Source organism: Zeus faber (genome assembly GCF_960531495.2).
Source record: "Zeus faber genome assembly, chromosome: 1".
Taxonomy (NCBI): Eukaryota; Metazoa; Chordata; class Actinopteri; order Zeiformes; family Zeidae; genus Zeus; species Zeus faber.
Window position 1 is genome coordinate 14,037,514 of NC_137193.1, and position 12,881 is coordinate 14,050,394.

The 12,881-nt window shown below is 42.8% G+C and overlaps 1 protein-coding gene across 1 annotated transcript; it reads left to right on the forward strand.

Annotated features, from left to right (window-relative positions):
- The first annotated feature begins 4,331 nt into the window (after positions 1-4,331).
- Positions 4,332-8,915, forward strand: LOC307233868 (transmembrane protein 42-like). The gene is made up of 3 exons (XM_080005325.1): positions 4,332-4,546; positions 5,490-5,636; positions 6,145-8,915. Exons 1-3 carry the CDS (start codon positions 4,370-4,372, stop codon positions 6,289-6,291), a joined length of 471 nt encoding a protein of 156 aa, XP_079861451.1. The 5' UTR covers positions 4,332-4,369; the 3' UTR covers positions 6,292-8,915.
- The last annotated feature ends 3,966 nt before the right edge of the window (positions 8,916-12,881 follow it).

Below are 12,881 nucleotides of genomic sequence, written 5' to 3' on the forward strand. Positions count from 1 at the left end.
CAACGTTTTCCATCTCCTGAATTCCAATCTCGGGGGCTTCATTTGCATAATGTCCCTTCACGTCTGTATGAATGACACCGTATCCGTAAAAGGTTGCTCTGCACCGAGCGGCAGGAGCACAGTGTTCCGGGGCGTTGTTCCTCCAGAACAACATGCTGAGACAAACAATCCCTGCTTAGTCACTGCACGTCCTGAGAGATTGAATAAAGTATCTATCTATCTATCTATCTATCTATCTATCTATCTATCTATCTATCTATCTATCTATCTATCTATCTATCTATCTATCTATCTATCTATCTATCTATCTATCTATCTATCTATCCATCTATCTATCTATTCATCTATCTCAGAACAGTCTGCCAATTGCAGGGAAACTGGACACAGGGCCGACCTTGGCTTCTTGCTGTTCCTCTGCAAAGCTGCATAAAAAACAGTGTTATCAGATTAGTGCGTCTCTTGATCCAATTGTTTTTGGCTGCCAGAGGAGCAGAGATTATCTATCTATTTCCTTTGCTTTCGGGACATTTTTAGCATCTCTGCAGCCCGGCCAGCCAAGATGGCTCCTCCAAAATTATTTCCTCAATGTGCCAAACAAGCTTCTTACTTAGTTACTCATTTGCATGTGTGTGTGTGTGTGTGCGTGTGCACGCACGCACGTGTGTGTGTGTGTGTGTGTGTGTGTGTGTGTGTGTGTGTGTGTGTGTGTGTGTGTGTGTGTGTGTGTGTGTGTGTGTGTGTATGTATATTTCAATTCGGGGGCTATTGCTGAGTGTAAAGGTATATATTGAGATTTTAAGGATTAATCAGTAAACAATTCTGTCAGTTGTACTCTTTTCTTTTAATTCTGATTATTTTTTTGCTGAGGTAGCTCAATGGGTAGATATGACAACGGGGATTTTCCATCTGCCACAATCTTGCACATGTTTGCAAAACAGCCTTTATCATTCACACTAGGAGCAGTGCACCCTCCAATAGACAATTAATGGACTGCAGGGGCCTATTAACCCTGCATGCTGACAAGGTCATCATTCTGTATGTGTGTGTGTGTGTGTGTGTGTGTGTGTGTGTGTGTTTGCAAATAAATGAGTAAGACCAAAGGAGAAGTCAATAGCAAAATAAAAAAAAGAGGAATATTGCAGTCTATATGTGTTTGTATGTGGGTAAACATTTGCATATGTCTGCTTCCTGCCCCGGTCCATGCAGGTCCGTGGCAGGTATGCAAGCACTGGCTCCTGAGAGCTGGGAAGGAAGACAGAGACTCGGCACAACATGTTTCGACCTTTTTGCGAGGAGGGAGGACCTCTGTAAATCACCCCCTTCGAAGGACAGGAGACTTCTATATCTATACAAGAGAGGGGGGGGTTGGCCAGTAAATCAACACCAACTGCAATCTATAACCTCACCGCCACGAATATGCTTCAGACTGCATATGAATGACATATTACCAATGAAAGACTTTTTGGTGTAAGACAAAGGACCACGGGTGATACGCTTTAACTTGGGCAATAAATGTTTTATTCATGCATTATTGTGTGTCGCCCTTTGCTCCGCCTGTGCCGTTATAATGCTTGTGTTTCTCGCTGGAGCCTCCACCAAACGCATTAAAAGTTCAAAGGTTACCTGGATATGTCCATCACGTGCCAGGGCGCAGGTGTCCTTCAGCTGAAAAATGGCGCTTCCCTGCTCATTCATTATAGATCACCGCCGTTAATGGGCAAAATGAAACGACGACTATTTTCACGGTGAGACGATCAGGCCTCGAGGTTAATCAGTTTAGAGTCCAGAAGGAATTGTGCAGAGGAGCCGGTACAACAAAGCAACAGAAGTCTCAAAAATCCATCTCACTGCGCTTTAGGTAGCTGAGATTTTCCTTTGAGCCCTTGAAAAGGTTGTTTTTTTTCTCCTCTTGAGTTAAGTAGGTATTCGTGGCTGTGGTAAAGGACATGGTGCCAAGTCTTTATAGTAATAAGCGCTTCACTTTTAAGGGCAAGGTTTTTTTTTTTATGTAATCCCCTTGGAGGCAGTATAGAGAACCAAAAACATGAACTAATGGCAGGATGGCTGGAGCAGGACACGAGCTTTCAGTTAAAGTGTCGCCGGGTTCTCTATGGGGTCAATTATCCCTCAATGAAGAGCGAGAGAAAAGACCTAATTAGTGTTTCGGCTTGACACGGGTGTTTGTCAAACTCTTCTCGGGCTGGAACCGCCACGGTGGCTGCTGAGAGCGGCTAATTATTTCACTTGAAGCCTTTTCCTTCTACAGACTGACACTGACAAAAGAACAAGAAGAGGAAGGGGACTGCTGGATTATGATGGCAAGCCCAAAGAAGAATATTCATGACTGATTTAAAAAAAAAAAAAAGCCAAATGTGACTCGATCAGTGTGCCATTAACTAACCTTTTTGCAGACATATCCACTTGTCCTCATATTATTATCTATTCACACACACACACACGCACGCACGCACGCACACACACACACACACATTTACATTCCATACAGGCATTTTACCTGTATGTAATGCGTTGGAGGTGATGATGGATGCCTTCCTCCAACAAAGGACATCAGAGACATCTACTGGCCAACAATCAAACACAAGACGCATGAAGGTTTTGGAAATGTTCAAATATTTCAAAAACAGAGATTGCACACATGTAATAGGTGTCCGTCAGGGTTTAACGATTAATTTGGTCATTACCATTTCTTTTCAGAGGAGACTCTTTAAATTCAAACAGTTTTAACGGCATCAAATGGATTCAGGAAAATCTTTTCTTTTCTAAATTTTCTCTTTCTATGATCCCCCGAGTCCCTTTCACCAGATGTAAAATAGGACATTAAGCACCACTAAGACTGAGAACATCCTTAAAAAGAATCTGCCCGCTGAAATGTGTCTTAACACAGTGGTCTTGACTACAGGCTTTTTATAGGCTCATATATTTATGATAATAATCATAATGATAATAAGTCGCCATTCTGCCCTTAATTAGAGAAATAATCAAATCTTGCTCCAGTTCCACTTCTCGTGGTGGCCTGATCGTTCTGACAGCCACATATGTGAGCCCACTGAAATTAGAGACTTGGTGTGTGTCTGTGTGTGTCAATGTGGAAGAATTTGGAAACACACTCACACAAAAGACACACAACAAAGCATCCACTCCATTTAGGGCTGTGTGCTTTAGTGTAATGAGCCTTTGTGCCGTGGCTCATCAGTATGCTGGGAGAAATGGACTGCTGTCCTTGGGGCTCTGGCCGTCTGGAGCAGGCCCAGTCATACTTAACTTCGGCTGATGTACCATTACAAGCTGCACCGCCCCACTCAAGGACATTATGTTAGCATTGATCTACCCCCTACACCAGTCTGCATTCATTAAACAACGTCAATGGAATGTTATTTATGCACTAGCATGCAGCAATATGTTTTCAGTGCCCTGTGCAAATTAGGTCATTAATTTATTGAAATGAAATATGAAATATATGAAATAGGCATATTGAGGGCTGTTGCAAAATAATTGTTCCAGGCTTTTGAGATAGGGGCTCCCATTTTTTATTGCAAGGCCTCCTATATATCCTGTATATATATATATATATATATATATATATATATATATATATATATATATATATATATATATATATATATACATATATACACACACACACACACACACACACACACACACACACACACACACATATATAAACTCTTGTGTTGATTGTGTGGAATGCAAAATTTGGTTGCACAAATATACTCAAACAGCTGGCAAAAAGTGTAAATCTTGAAAAAAAAAAAAATCATCATTGGTGAAGAATTGATATAATAAGATGAGATAATATATGATCATATAGTACATAAAAATAGATCAAAATATGTAGTGATATATAAAATATTATATATAATAAATATAATATATAACAGCACATAGTAATAGAGGAAAAGTGTCATTCATCATTGCGAGCGCTACAGAAATAAAATGTATTCTCATTACAATGATGATGATGATAATAATTATTAGTATTGATAATAATAATAATAATAATAATAATAATAATAACGACAATAATCATCATAATCATAATAAATAACTGAAATTGTATTCCCCAGTTTGGGAAGCCTCGTTCCAAGCCACACTTACAGGTGAATAAACGCAGTTTTTTATCATTCAAGCGCAGGGACTCCTTCCCTCCGGGGACTACACGTCCCACCATGCAGTTCGGCGCGGCGCGAGCGGCTGCCCACGTGCCGCGAGCGGCGTGACCGCCACCGCGCGGCCGCCGCTGGGACTTGCGCACTGCGCGGCGACGCGGCACCGAGCGGCAGCGATGCGGAGCCGGGGCTGGGAATAATGAGCCGCGGCCGCCGTCGACATGTTCCCCGGAGTTTTCTACGCCCTGCTGGCGGGCTTCCTGGGCGCCGTGGCGTCGTCCTCGGCCAAGCTGTCCCTGGGAGCGGACTACCTGAAGGGGGTCTGCGAGTCCGGGCTCCGGACGTGGGGCGAGCAGCGGAGGTTCAGACCGGCGGACGAAACCACCGCCTGTGACTGGGTGAGGCGGGGAAGAAGCATGGCCGCGCTTTAAAGGCTCGAATTGTGCGATAAGACTCGTGGTTTTGTTTTTTTGTTGTTGTTGTTTTGGTTCGTTTGGGGGGGGGTTTGTTGTTGTTTTTTTTGGGGGGGGTTGGTTTTTTTTTTCGGCCCAAATTAAGATGTCGGAATCACGAGCGGCGCCAGCATCCCGGACGCGGCACGCAACACTGCAGCGGATTTAATATTTACAATTTTAATAAAACTGCAATTTTAAAATACGGAGCCTTCCCACCGGGACGAGGTGTGAGGCGTCCTCCAAAAAAATAAAAAAGAAACATTTTTTTTTTTTTCACGACTTTATTGATTTTCTTTTTTTTTTTGAACGACCTTCAAACGGTCTGGTCTGCACGTGGCGTTCCAATTCGATCGCGAGCGCGCGCGCCCCCCGGTCCCGCTCCCGGTCCCGGTCCCGGTCCCGGTCCCGGTCCCGTTCTATTTCGAGACCAAACGGGACTGAACCGCGATCCGCAGGTCGCTCCGTCAAGGAAAATAACCCGTTCGTGCTTTTGCCGTTCACGCCAAAGCAGCCGCCCGTCGCAAAAGTGAAGGGTCGGGCCAAAGTGGAGTTCAACGCGCGGAGAGAACGACCCGCTGGTTCTCGACGTGGGGGTCCTTCAAGAGGTTCCAGGGCGTCCCCGGAAAAAAAAAAGATGAATAGTTCATCTCATGAATAGTTAACCCTATATGCATAAAGTCCGGGTGCTAGAAAAGCTTTGATAGAAAGGACGATTTAGACAATAATTCATAGTGTCAAAGGATCATTTCTTTTGCCATTTGCTTATGTTTGTAGTGTGGTGTCTCCCTGCTTTCATTCTAAAGACTCATTTTTAGAAGAAAAAAATACCTGGTAGAATTCTATTATTATACTATGTTGTTATTATATTTATTTTCTTGTTGTTTAGCTCCATATCCCTCTACGGCTGCTGTGTGGCGGACTGCTCTTCACCTGCAATGCTGTGATGTGGACCTTCCTCGCCAAAGCACTCAGGTATTCCTCTTCCTCCACCCGAGCCACTGTGACCACCACCGCCTCCAACTTTGTATCTTCCGTGAGTACCCGTCTCTCTTTCTCTTTCCCCGCTGCTTTACTTCCCATTCCGCATTATGGCAGATCACAAGGGTCTATTCTAAAAGCGTAGAAATATATACTGTAATCAATAAATATAATAATCAATAAATAGTCATTCAAGTGTAATACTTTAAGCCTGCATACCTCAGAAGGATTGTTCCAAAGGCAGGAGGCATCAGGTTTCATCGGGTTTGGTCAGAACCAGAGGAAACAAAAACATGATTCTTCACTCACTAATTTGGAGAGGAGAAGAACTGGAAGCCCCCAAAATAAAAATAAAAAATCTTAAATACTGACCTAAAAAGTGAATTTAAACTTGTTTATCGGGTGAAGTGACATTTTGGTTCTGAAACATAACTTCACTCAAAGCCTCGTAGTGTTTTGAAGTTAATTCGGTAGTACACTCACTGCAACCATCGTACCAATTCCTGAAAACTGCTGTTGACGCTGACATTATTTCTGTTCCTTTTTTGTTCGTTTTCAAACAGGCTTTCTTGGGGCAGCTGATCTTCGGGGAAGCCCAGATAACCCTGTGGTGGGTGGGGATATCGCTCACATTCTCTGGCCTGTTGGTCCTGCAGCGGGTCTCACCCCAGGAGAGACACCAGGTCTCCGTGGTCAAGAAGGAGGAATAATAATAATAATAATAATAATAATAATAATATTGATAATAATAAAGTCTTGTCTCCTATTAGCTTTACTCATACGCTGGCCCTGCTACGGCATGGATTATAGCATGTCTCCGTCTATTAGGCATCCTGCCAAAGAACAACACGGTTCAAAAAAAACGCACCTGCATCACATTTTAGTATTTCGTAACTTCCTGAATATTTGAGGTCTGACCGCAGCGTTCCGACGAGGCTGTTATCGCAAAGACGTAAGGAAATACATCCGTATTATGTGCTGTCCCCTTCAAGGTAATCTCCCCCTGATCTGGGAAACACTTTGGCGTTCCTGCCACTTTCTGAAGAAATGTTCACACTGTCGAGGAATATCATCAAGTCTCTTTGCCCCGTTTTCATATTTTGGTGGTTTTGTTGTTGTATCTGAAGTGGTCTTTTTGCCCAGGAGAAACTTGAATTGACACAGCAGCGTTGCCATTGTGCACCAAATTATGACGTTTTTTATTAAACACTTATTAGACCATGACGTGCTGGTGCAGGTGAACAATACACTTAGGAAACAGGGAAAAAGCCCTAGAACTTTTCGGCCAGACCTCATATTTTCTGTTCTTGCAAAATACGATACGAGCATTTCCCCGAGAAACCGCAAAATCTTTTTTCACCCCTACTGTAAAGCCCTCCTCAACGACGCGTACGCGTAGACAAGCGTCTGCGACGTGTGTGTCGTCGTCCACGTGCGTTCTTTGCGTGTGTCTAGAGGAAGTATGTCCGCCGGGGGGCGGGGTGGCCGGATCCGTGGCCGACACGGGAATCTCTTCTTGAGAAGATCTGGAGAAAGACTGGCCGACAAAACACGGCATGGGCAGCGTCGCCGCCCCGTTTCCCCATCATCTCGCTCCGTGCTCGTACGTAACATTCGCTGCTGCAATTGCGGACAAGCGACGCAAGTTTCTCTTTAAAACTTTCCACCATCGTTGTAGTTTGTTCAGAGTCTGGGCGGACCCACCCGTCACATGCAGAGGTCCTGCCCCCGCTGGCCGCAATTCGAATGGCGTCTTGCGGACGCGTGGCGCTCTGAGGATGTGCACAACCAACGCTCCAAAGGAAAGCAGGACACGTGGGGCAGCCATCTTGCATGTGTGTTTCGTATAGTTAGAAGCAAGTGTGTTAGGGCCTTAACCATAAACCCCTCACGTGGACATCTCTGGGATGCGTCTAGCCGGGGTTTGAAACAGGCCTGAGGTGTGAGCTTGTTGGAGTCTTGTAGGGTCAGCTTTGGAAGAGTGAAGAGTTTATACGATTTTAAACTAGTAGTTGGTTACACAAATCTTCCACCACAGCACTGCTTCTACACCCACTGAAAAGGAGCGATGGGGGGGCGATCCCTTCTGGGACTAGAAATCCCAAAAAGCATGTGGTGTAATGCCAGACTGCTGTAATGTAAAGTTAGGAGTCTGAGGATTTTTGGATGCAATGAGGGGAGTAGCAGGTTTCAAAATAAATAATGGAAGAGATTTCACCGTTTGTCAACAGACACATTATGCATTTCAGACGTCAAATCACCAAAGATTTATTTATTTTAATTAAAACATTTTGTTTGGAATTTTCATTATTTTCTTTTTAATCGTTGCATTTCCTCACCAAGACACACCTTTAGTAACATTCACCAACAATGCATTATGGGCATGCTCAGTGTCATGTTTCAATGATTATACTCGGCTTACTAGATTCTCACACCTCCCTGGTAGGAGTGACACCTTGAAATCCAGCCTATGAACGAAACTCTTGTTTTTATTTTACATTTTAATATTAATATTTTCAATTGAGAGGGCAGCTGGTTTTCCCTTCCACGGCAGTTGTGCGCATGTTCCCACTCTGGCTGAAACTCAAATGCTTCGCACCAAAGCCTCCCAGAACACACCTTCCTTTCAGCTGCTACTTATTTCATTTTTTTTATTTCAACAGAGGCGATTGTGATCTAGCTCGGTGGCAGAATTGTATCTCCTGCGCCTGAAATTACTGTTGAGTTGAGTGGTGTGTTCCTCCCTTTTTAACATGATCTGTGTCATTTGTGAATTATATAAAAATGTAAAAAAAACTCACTCCGAACAACCGAGGGAGGGGGTTTGGCGTGGCATGGACACATCCTTCTACTTCTACATGCTTAAAGAAGGGCCGTTTCCTCTGAGAATGCAACCGCACTGTACTTCCTCAAAATCCCACAACACTGTGATGTGTGTGATAGAGAATAGGGCATTCGGCGTTCGTAATCAGCTGGGGATGGACCCGTATCACTGCCCGTACCTAGAGGCCCAAACTTCCAATTACGTCTCCGAACATTTTAGACTTAGGCTACGGTCACACCGCCGGCGACGGGGCTTCTGTGCCCCTGGCGTTTGTGGGCGTGGTGGCTCAAAATCGATTGGTTGAAGTGGGCGCGCCACACATTTCAAACCTCTCTCCCTTTCATATTTAATATACATTTTATGGATAGATGGGGCCGTGTGTAATTTTTTTTTATTAAAATGGTAGAGCTGTTTAATTAGCAAAATAAATTACCTCTTGAATAAGTGACGTAAATAACCTTGCCACCGTCCCTCTAAATAAAGAGTTGTCCATGTCGGAGAAACATAAAATGCGGTTTCCTGTTTTTAATTCATAAAAAGAGCCCAATAATGAACAATTACGCAATGATATCCAACTTGACCGACACAGCAAGTCGAAAAAGCAGTGTTGATATTGGTCCATCCCTAGAATGACGTATTATTAAAGGCAATACATGTGACTGGGATACTATTTTGGTGAAGAGACAACTAAAAGCTTAGGGGTTGCCCGATAACGGCAGTAACTGGATGTTGAGCTCACACTTTGCTGTTGTTTTGAAACATATCAGCATTCACAATATGCATGCAACAAACGGTAGCTATTATACCTGTAGCTCGTATTTATCGATGGTCCGTCTGTACTATCACAGAGCAACGCACAACATGAAATCTGACGTCTTTCCAAACACAGTCCTGGCAGCAAAGATTCGTATTGTGTGTCCTGCGTGAATAATCCCTGATAATGTGATTTCAGTGACAATGTGACTCTTCAGATATCCACACTATTTGAAAAAGAAAAAAGAAAAAAAAGTGCTGAGCGATGCATTACCTGTCTAAGAGGAGGGCTGCATGATTCATTAACTTATTCAATTCTAGTCCCAAGAGAAATTCCACCACTTTTTACAGGAGCAAATCTGGAAGAGTTTATCCTTACAACAACATATCCCCAAATCGCCACTTGGTTAGGATTATAGTTCCTATGAGAAGCTGAAGCATAACATGAGAAAAGTCCCTTCCTATTCATCCCGGGCAGAAATTCAGGAGTTGTGCACTAGTTCACGGCTTTATGACTTTTCATTTGAGACACGGTGGAATTCACCTTTCACTCCGCTTCATTTTAATCCTCTATTTACAATCTTTGTTTTTGATTTAGAAGTTTAGAAGGAAAACAAACATTTACCAGTGAACCGGTTTTTACTGTAGCATATTCTCACTAATCAGAGCATCAGGGTAGCTTTAATTACTCCACCACACAATGTCAGTGGGTATAAACAGGTTTCTATCCATGTACAAATATCTAAAACACCTGTAAAGTGTAGTGTTAGTGGATTCTTATATAGCTCATGGGATAATCTTAATAGTTTTTTGTCTAATAGGAATGGGGGTCGATTCATGTATTGAAGTATACGTGAGGAAAATATCTATTCTAAGCCCCTCTACTTTGCAGTTACATTTAATGAGAGCTTCAGGAAGCTGGACCATGACTTGGTATTGGCTTTATGCTGCGCCTTGTGTTTATCTCAATATCACGATTGCACTGACACTTTTTATTCATAGATGAAATTTAACTCCAAGCCCATTGACTCATGGCTGCGTAGTCGCTGTTTGGGATTGAGTGAGATGTTACTTATTAGACCGAGAGTTTAGTCGTATCTTGTCTTAAAGGGAACCTATTATACTCTTTTTTTTTTTTAACAGGTAAATATAGGTATCTGAGGTCCCCAAAACATGTCTTTGAAGTTTTTTGCTGAAAAAAACATTCAGATTATGCATTCTAGCCATTCTAACATTCCTCTATACCCCTCCTGTTCTCTACGGGCTGTTTCAGTGTGTGTTGCTTTAAATGAAAATGCTGCTGCTCCCCACGCCCACTCCGGAACAGCTTGCCCCAGTTCTGAGCCTGTGATATTGAAGTATGTAAACTTCCACATATTGCACCTTAGCACTCCACCAAAATCTGTTTCTGAACAAATTTGAAGCAAGAAATAAGCAATCCAGTTTCTGAATCTTCACTCATATTAGATGTACAAGACGTCATTTAAAAGTTTGTTCCAACTTTTCATGACAGTGTTTCAAGCTTGTGGGGGACACAGATTTTTTTTGTCTCATTCATTAAGGAAATGTCGGAAAGAAATATATGTCTCTACAATAAAAACACTGTTTTTATTGGTTTTCTTGGGAGAAACGCGTAGCGGCTCACGCCGTGGCCTACAGTCAACCCACTGCTTTTTTTTTTTTTGGAATTAAACAGAATTCGTTTTTAAATAGTTACGTCTGCAGTTTTGTCACAGACAGTTGGTATTAATTCCTCTTTCCTTTAAGAGATTTGTACTGGTCTGTGAATCCAACAGAGCAGTTTCCATGTTTGGGGAGGTCCAGTGGCTCTTGTTATTGCTCCAGCTGTCGGTGGAGTTACTCTGATGGGGACTGGTTCTAATGGTACTGAGGCCCCATGTGATGTAGGAAAAAGCTAATCTGAACAGCTTGTTGAATCATGTTTTCTGAAATAGGCAGCTTACAAAAAACGGACTGATTTATTGTCGACTGTTATTTCACAGTGTGTTAGTAGGCCCATCAGTGACCCAAATGTATGTGCACAAGCACTGAAAAAGTGAGCTTTTCATAATAGGTCCCCTTTAAGAGTATGTAAAAACCGACCATTTGTAAAAGTGTAACTATTTTCTATTCATAGAAAATGTTTTAAGGGTGTGTGTGAACTGTCATCTCTCATTAAGAGGTGAAACACAATGTCAAAAAATAAATAAATAAATAAATATCTCATATAACAGTTTTGTCTGCCATTATCTTTTTCACAAGACAACGTCATTTTGTAAGATGAAAATGTATGACAAAATTCCAAGACAGTAGCTATGAATTAAGGTTTGAAATAATTTTCCTCTTTTTTTTTAATTTAAAGCTGAGGAAACCCTTTTTTCCTTTCATTTATTCGACTGTAATGCCATTAATAACATGAGTGTATATTAAGTCCATAAATGCACATTCTAAGTTGGTGACTTATGAGAAACGCCCATTTAGTGTCCCATTTGTTACAGCAATTGAGGACCTATATCCCATCTATTGTAATAGCACATAGTGTCTGAGATAAAAAGGTTACACCCTTTAATTAATAATGCTGGGAGTAATGTTCACGTTGAGTCAGACTTCATTTACAATGCAGTTTATACTTCATTATGCAGTTAAACTTTACTCTGACATCAAGATGTTAATCATAGTCAGGGCCTGACTCAAACCTTGTTCTTACACATCTGTTATGACATCAGGCTCAAGTTAATACAATATTTTAGTCTTCGACATATGAATCTACACCGATCAGCCACAACATTAAAACCACTGACAGGCCAAGTGAATAACATTGCTCTTCTTGTTCCAATGGTATATGTCAAGGGGTTGGATGTATTAGGCAGCAAGTGAACAGTCAGTTCTTGAAGTTGATGTGTTGTAAGCAGGGAAAATGGTCAAGCGTAAGGATCTGAGCCACTTTGACAAGGACCAAATTGTGATGGTTAGACGACTGGGTCAGAGCATCTCCAAAACAACAGGTCTTGTGGGGTGTTCCCCATATGCAGTGGTTAGTACCGACCAAAAGTGGTCCAAGGAAGGACAACCAGTGAACCGGCGACAGGGTCACGGGTGCCCAAGGCCCATTGATGCGAGTGGGGAGCAAAGTCGAGCCCGTCTGGCCCGATCCCACAGAAGAGCTACTGTAGCACAAATTGCTGAAAAAGCTGGCTATGATAGAAAGGTCTCAGCACACACAGTGCACCCCAGCTTGCTGCGTAGCCACAGACGGGCCAGAGTGTGCATGCTGGCCCCTGTCCACCACAAAAAGCACCGAAAATGGGCATGTGAGCATCAGAACGAGACCATGGAGCAATGGCAGAAGGTGGCCTGGTCTGATGAATCACATTTTCTTCTACATCATGCGAATGGGTGGAGTTAGGGTCCGATCCGATGGAGCATCCTTGGGATGTGCTGGAACAACAAGCCTGATCCATGGAGGCCCCACCTCCCAACTTGCAGGACTTAAAGGATCTGCTGCTGACGTCTTGGTGCCAGACACCACAGGACACCTTCAGAGGTCTTGTGGAGTCCATGCCTCCACGGGTCACAGCTGGCGGAACGAGGGGGAGCTACACAATATTAATGGTTATTAGTGCTGGTTTTAATGTTGTAGCTAATCAGTGTATACTCCCCTATTTTATTTATTTTTCCTCAATAAAAAAACAGGGTATCTTTTACCGCCCACATACGGCCAAC

Coding starts and splice junctions, on each gene's coding strand:
- LOC307233868 (XM_080005325.1), top strand. CDS start 4,370: ATGTTCCCCGGAGTTTTCTACGCCCTGCTGGCGGGCTTCCTGGGCGCC. Junction 4,547..5,489: donor AAACCACCGCCTGTGACTGG/GTGAGGCGGGGA, acceptor CTTGTTGTTTAG/CTCCATATCCCTCTACGGCT. Junction 5,637..6,144: donor CCTCCAACTTTGTATCTTCC/GTGAGTACCCGT, acceptor GTTTTCAAACAG/GCTTTCTTGGGGCAGCTGAT.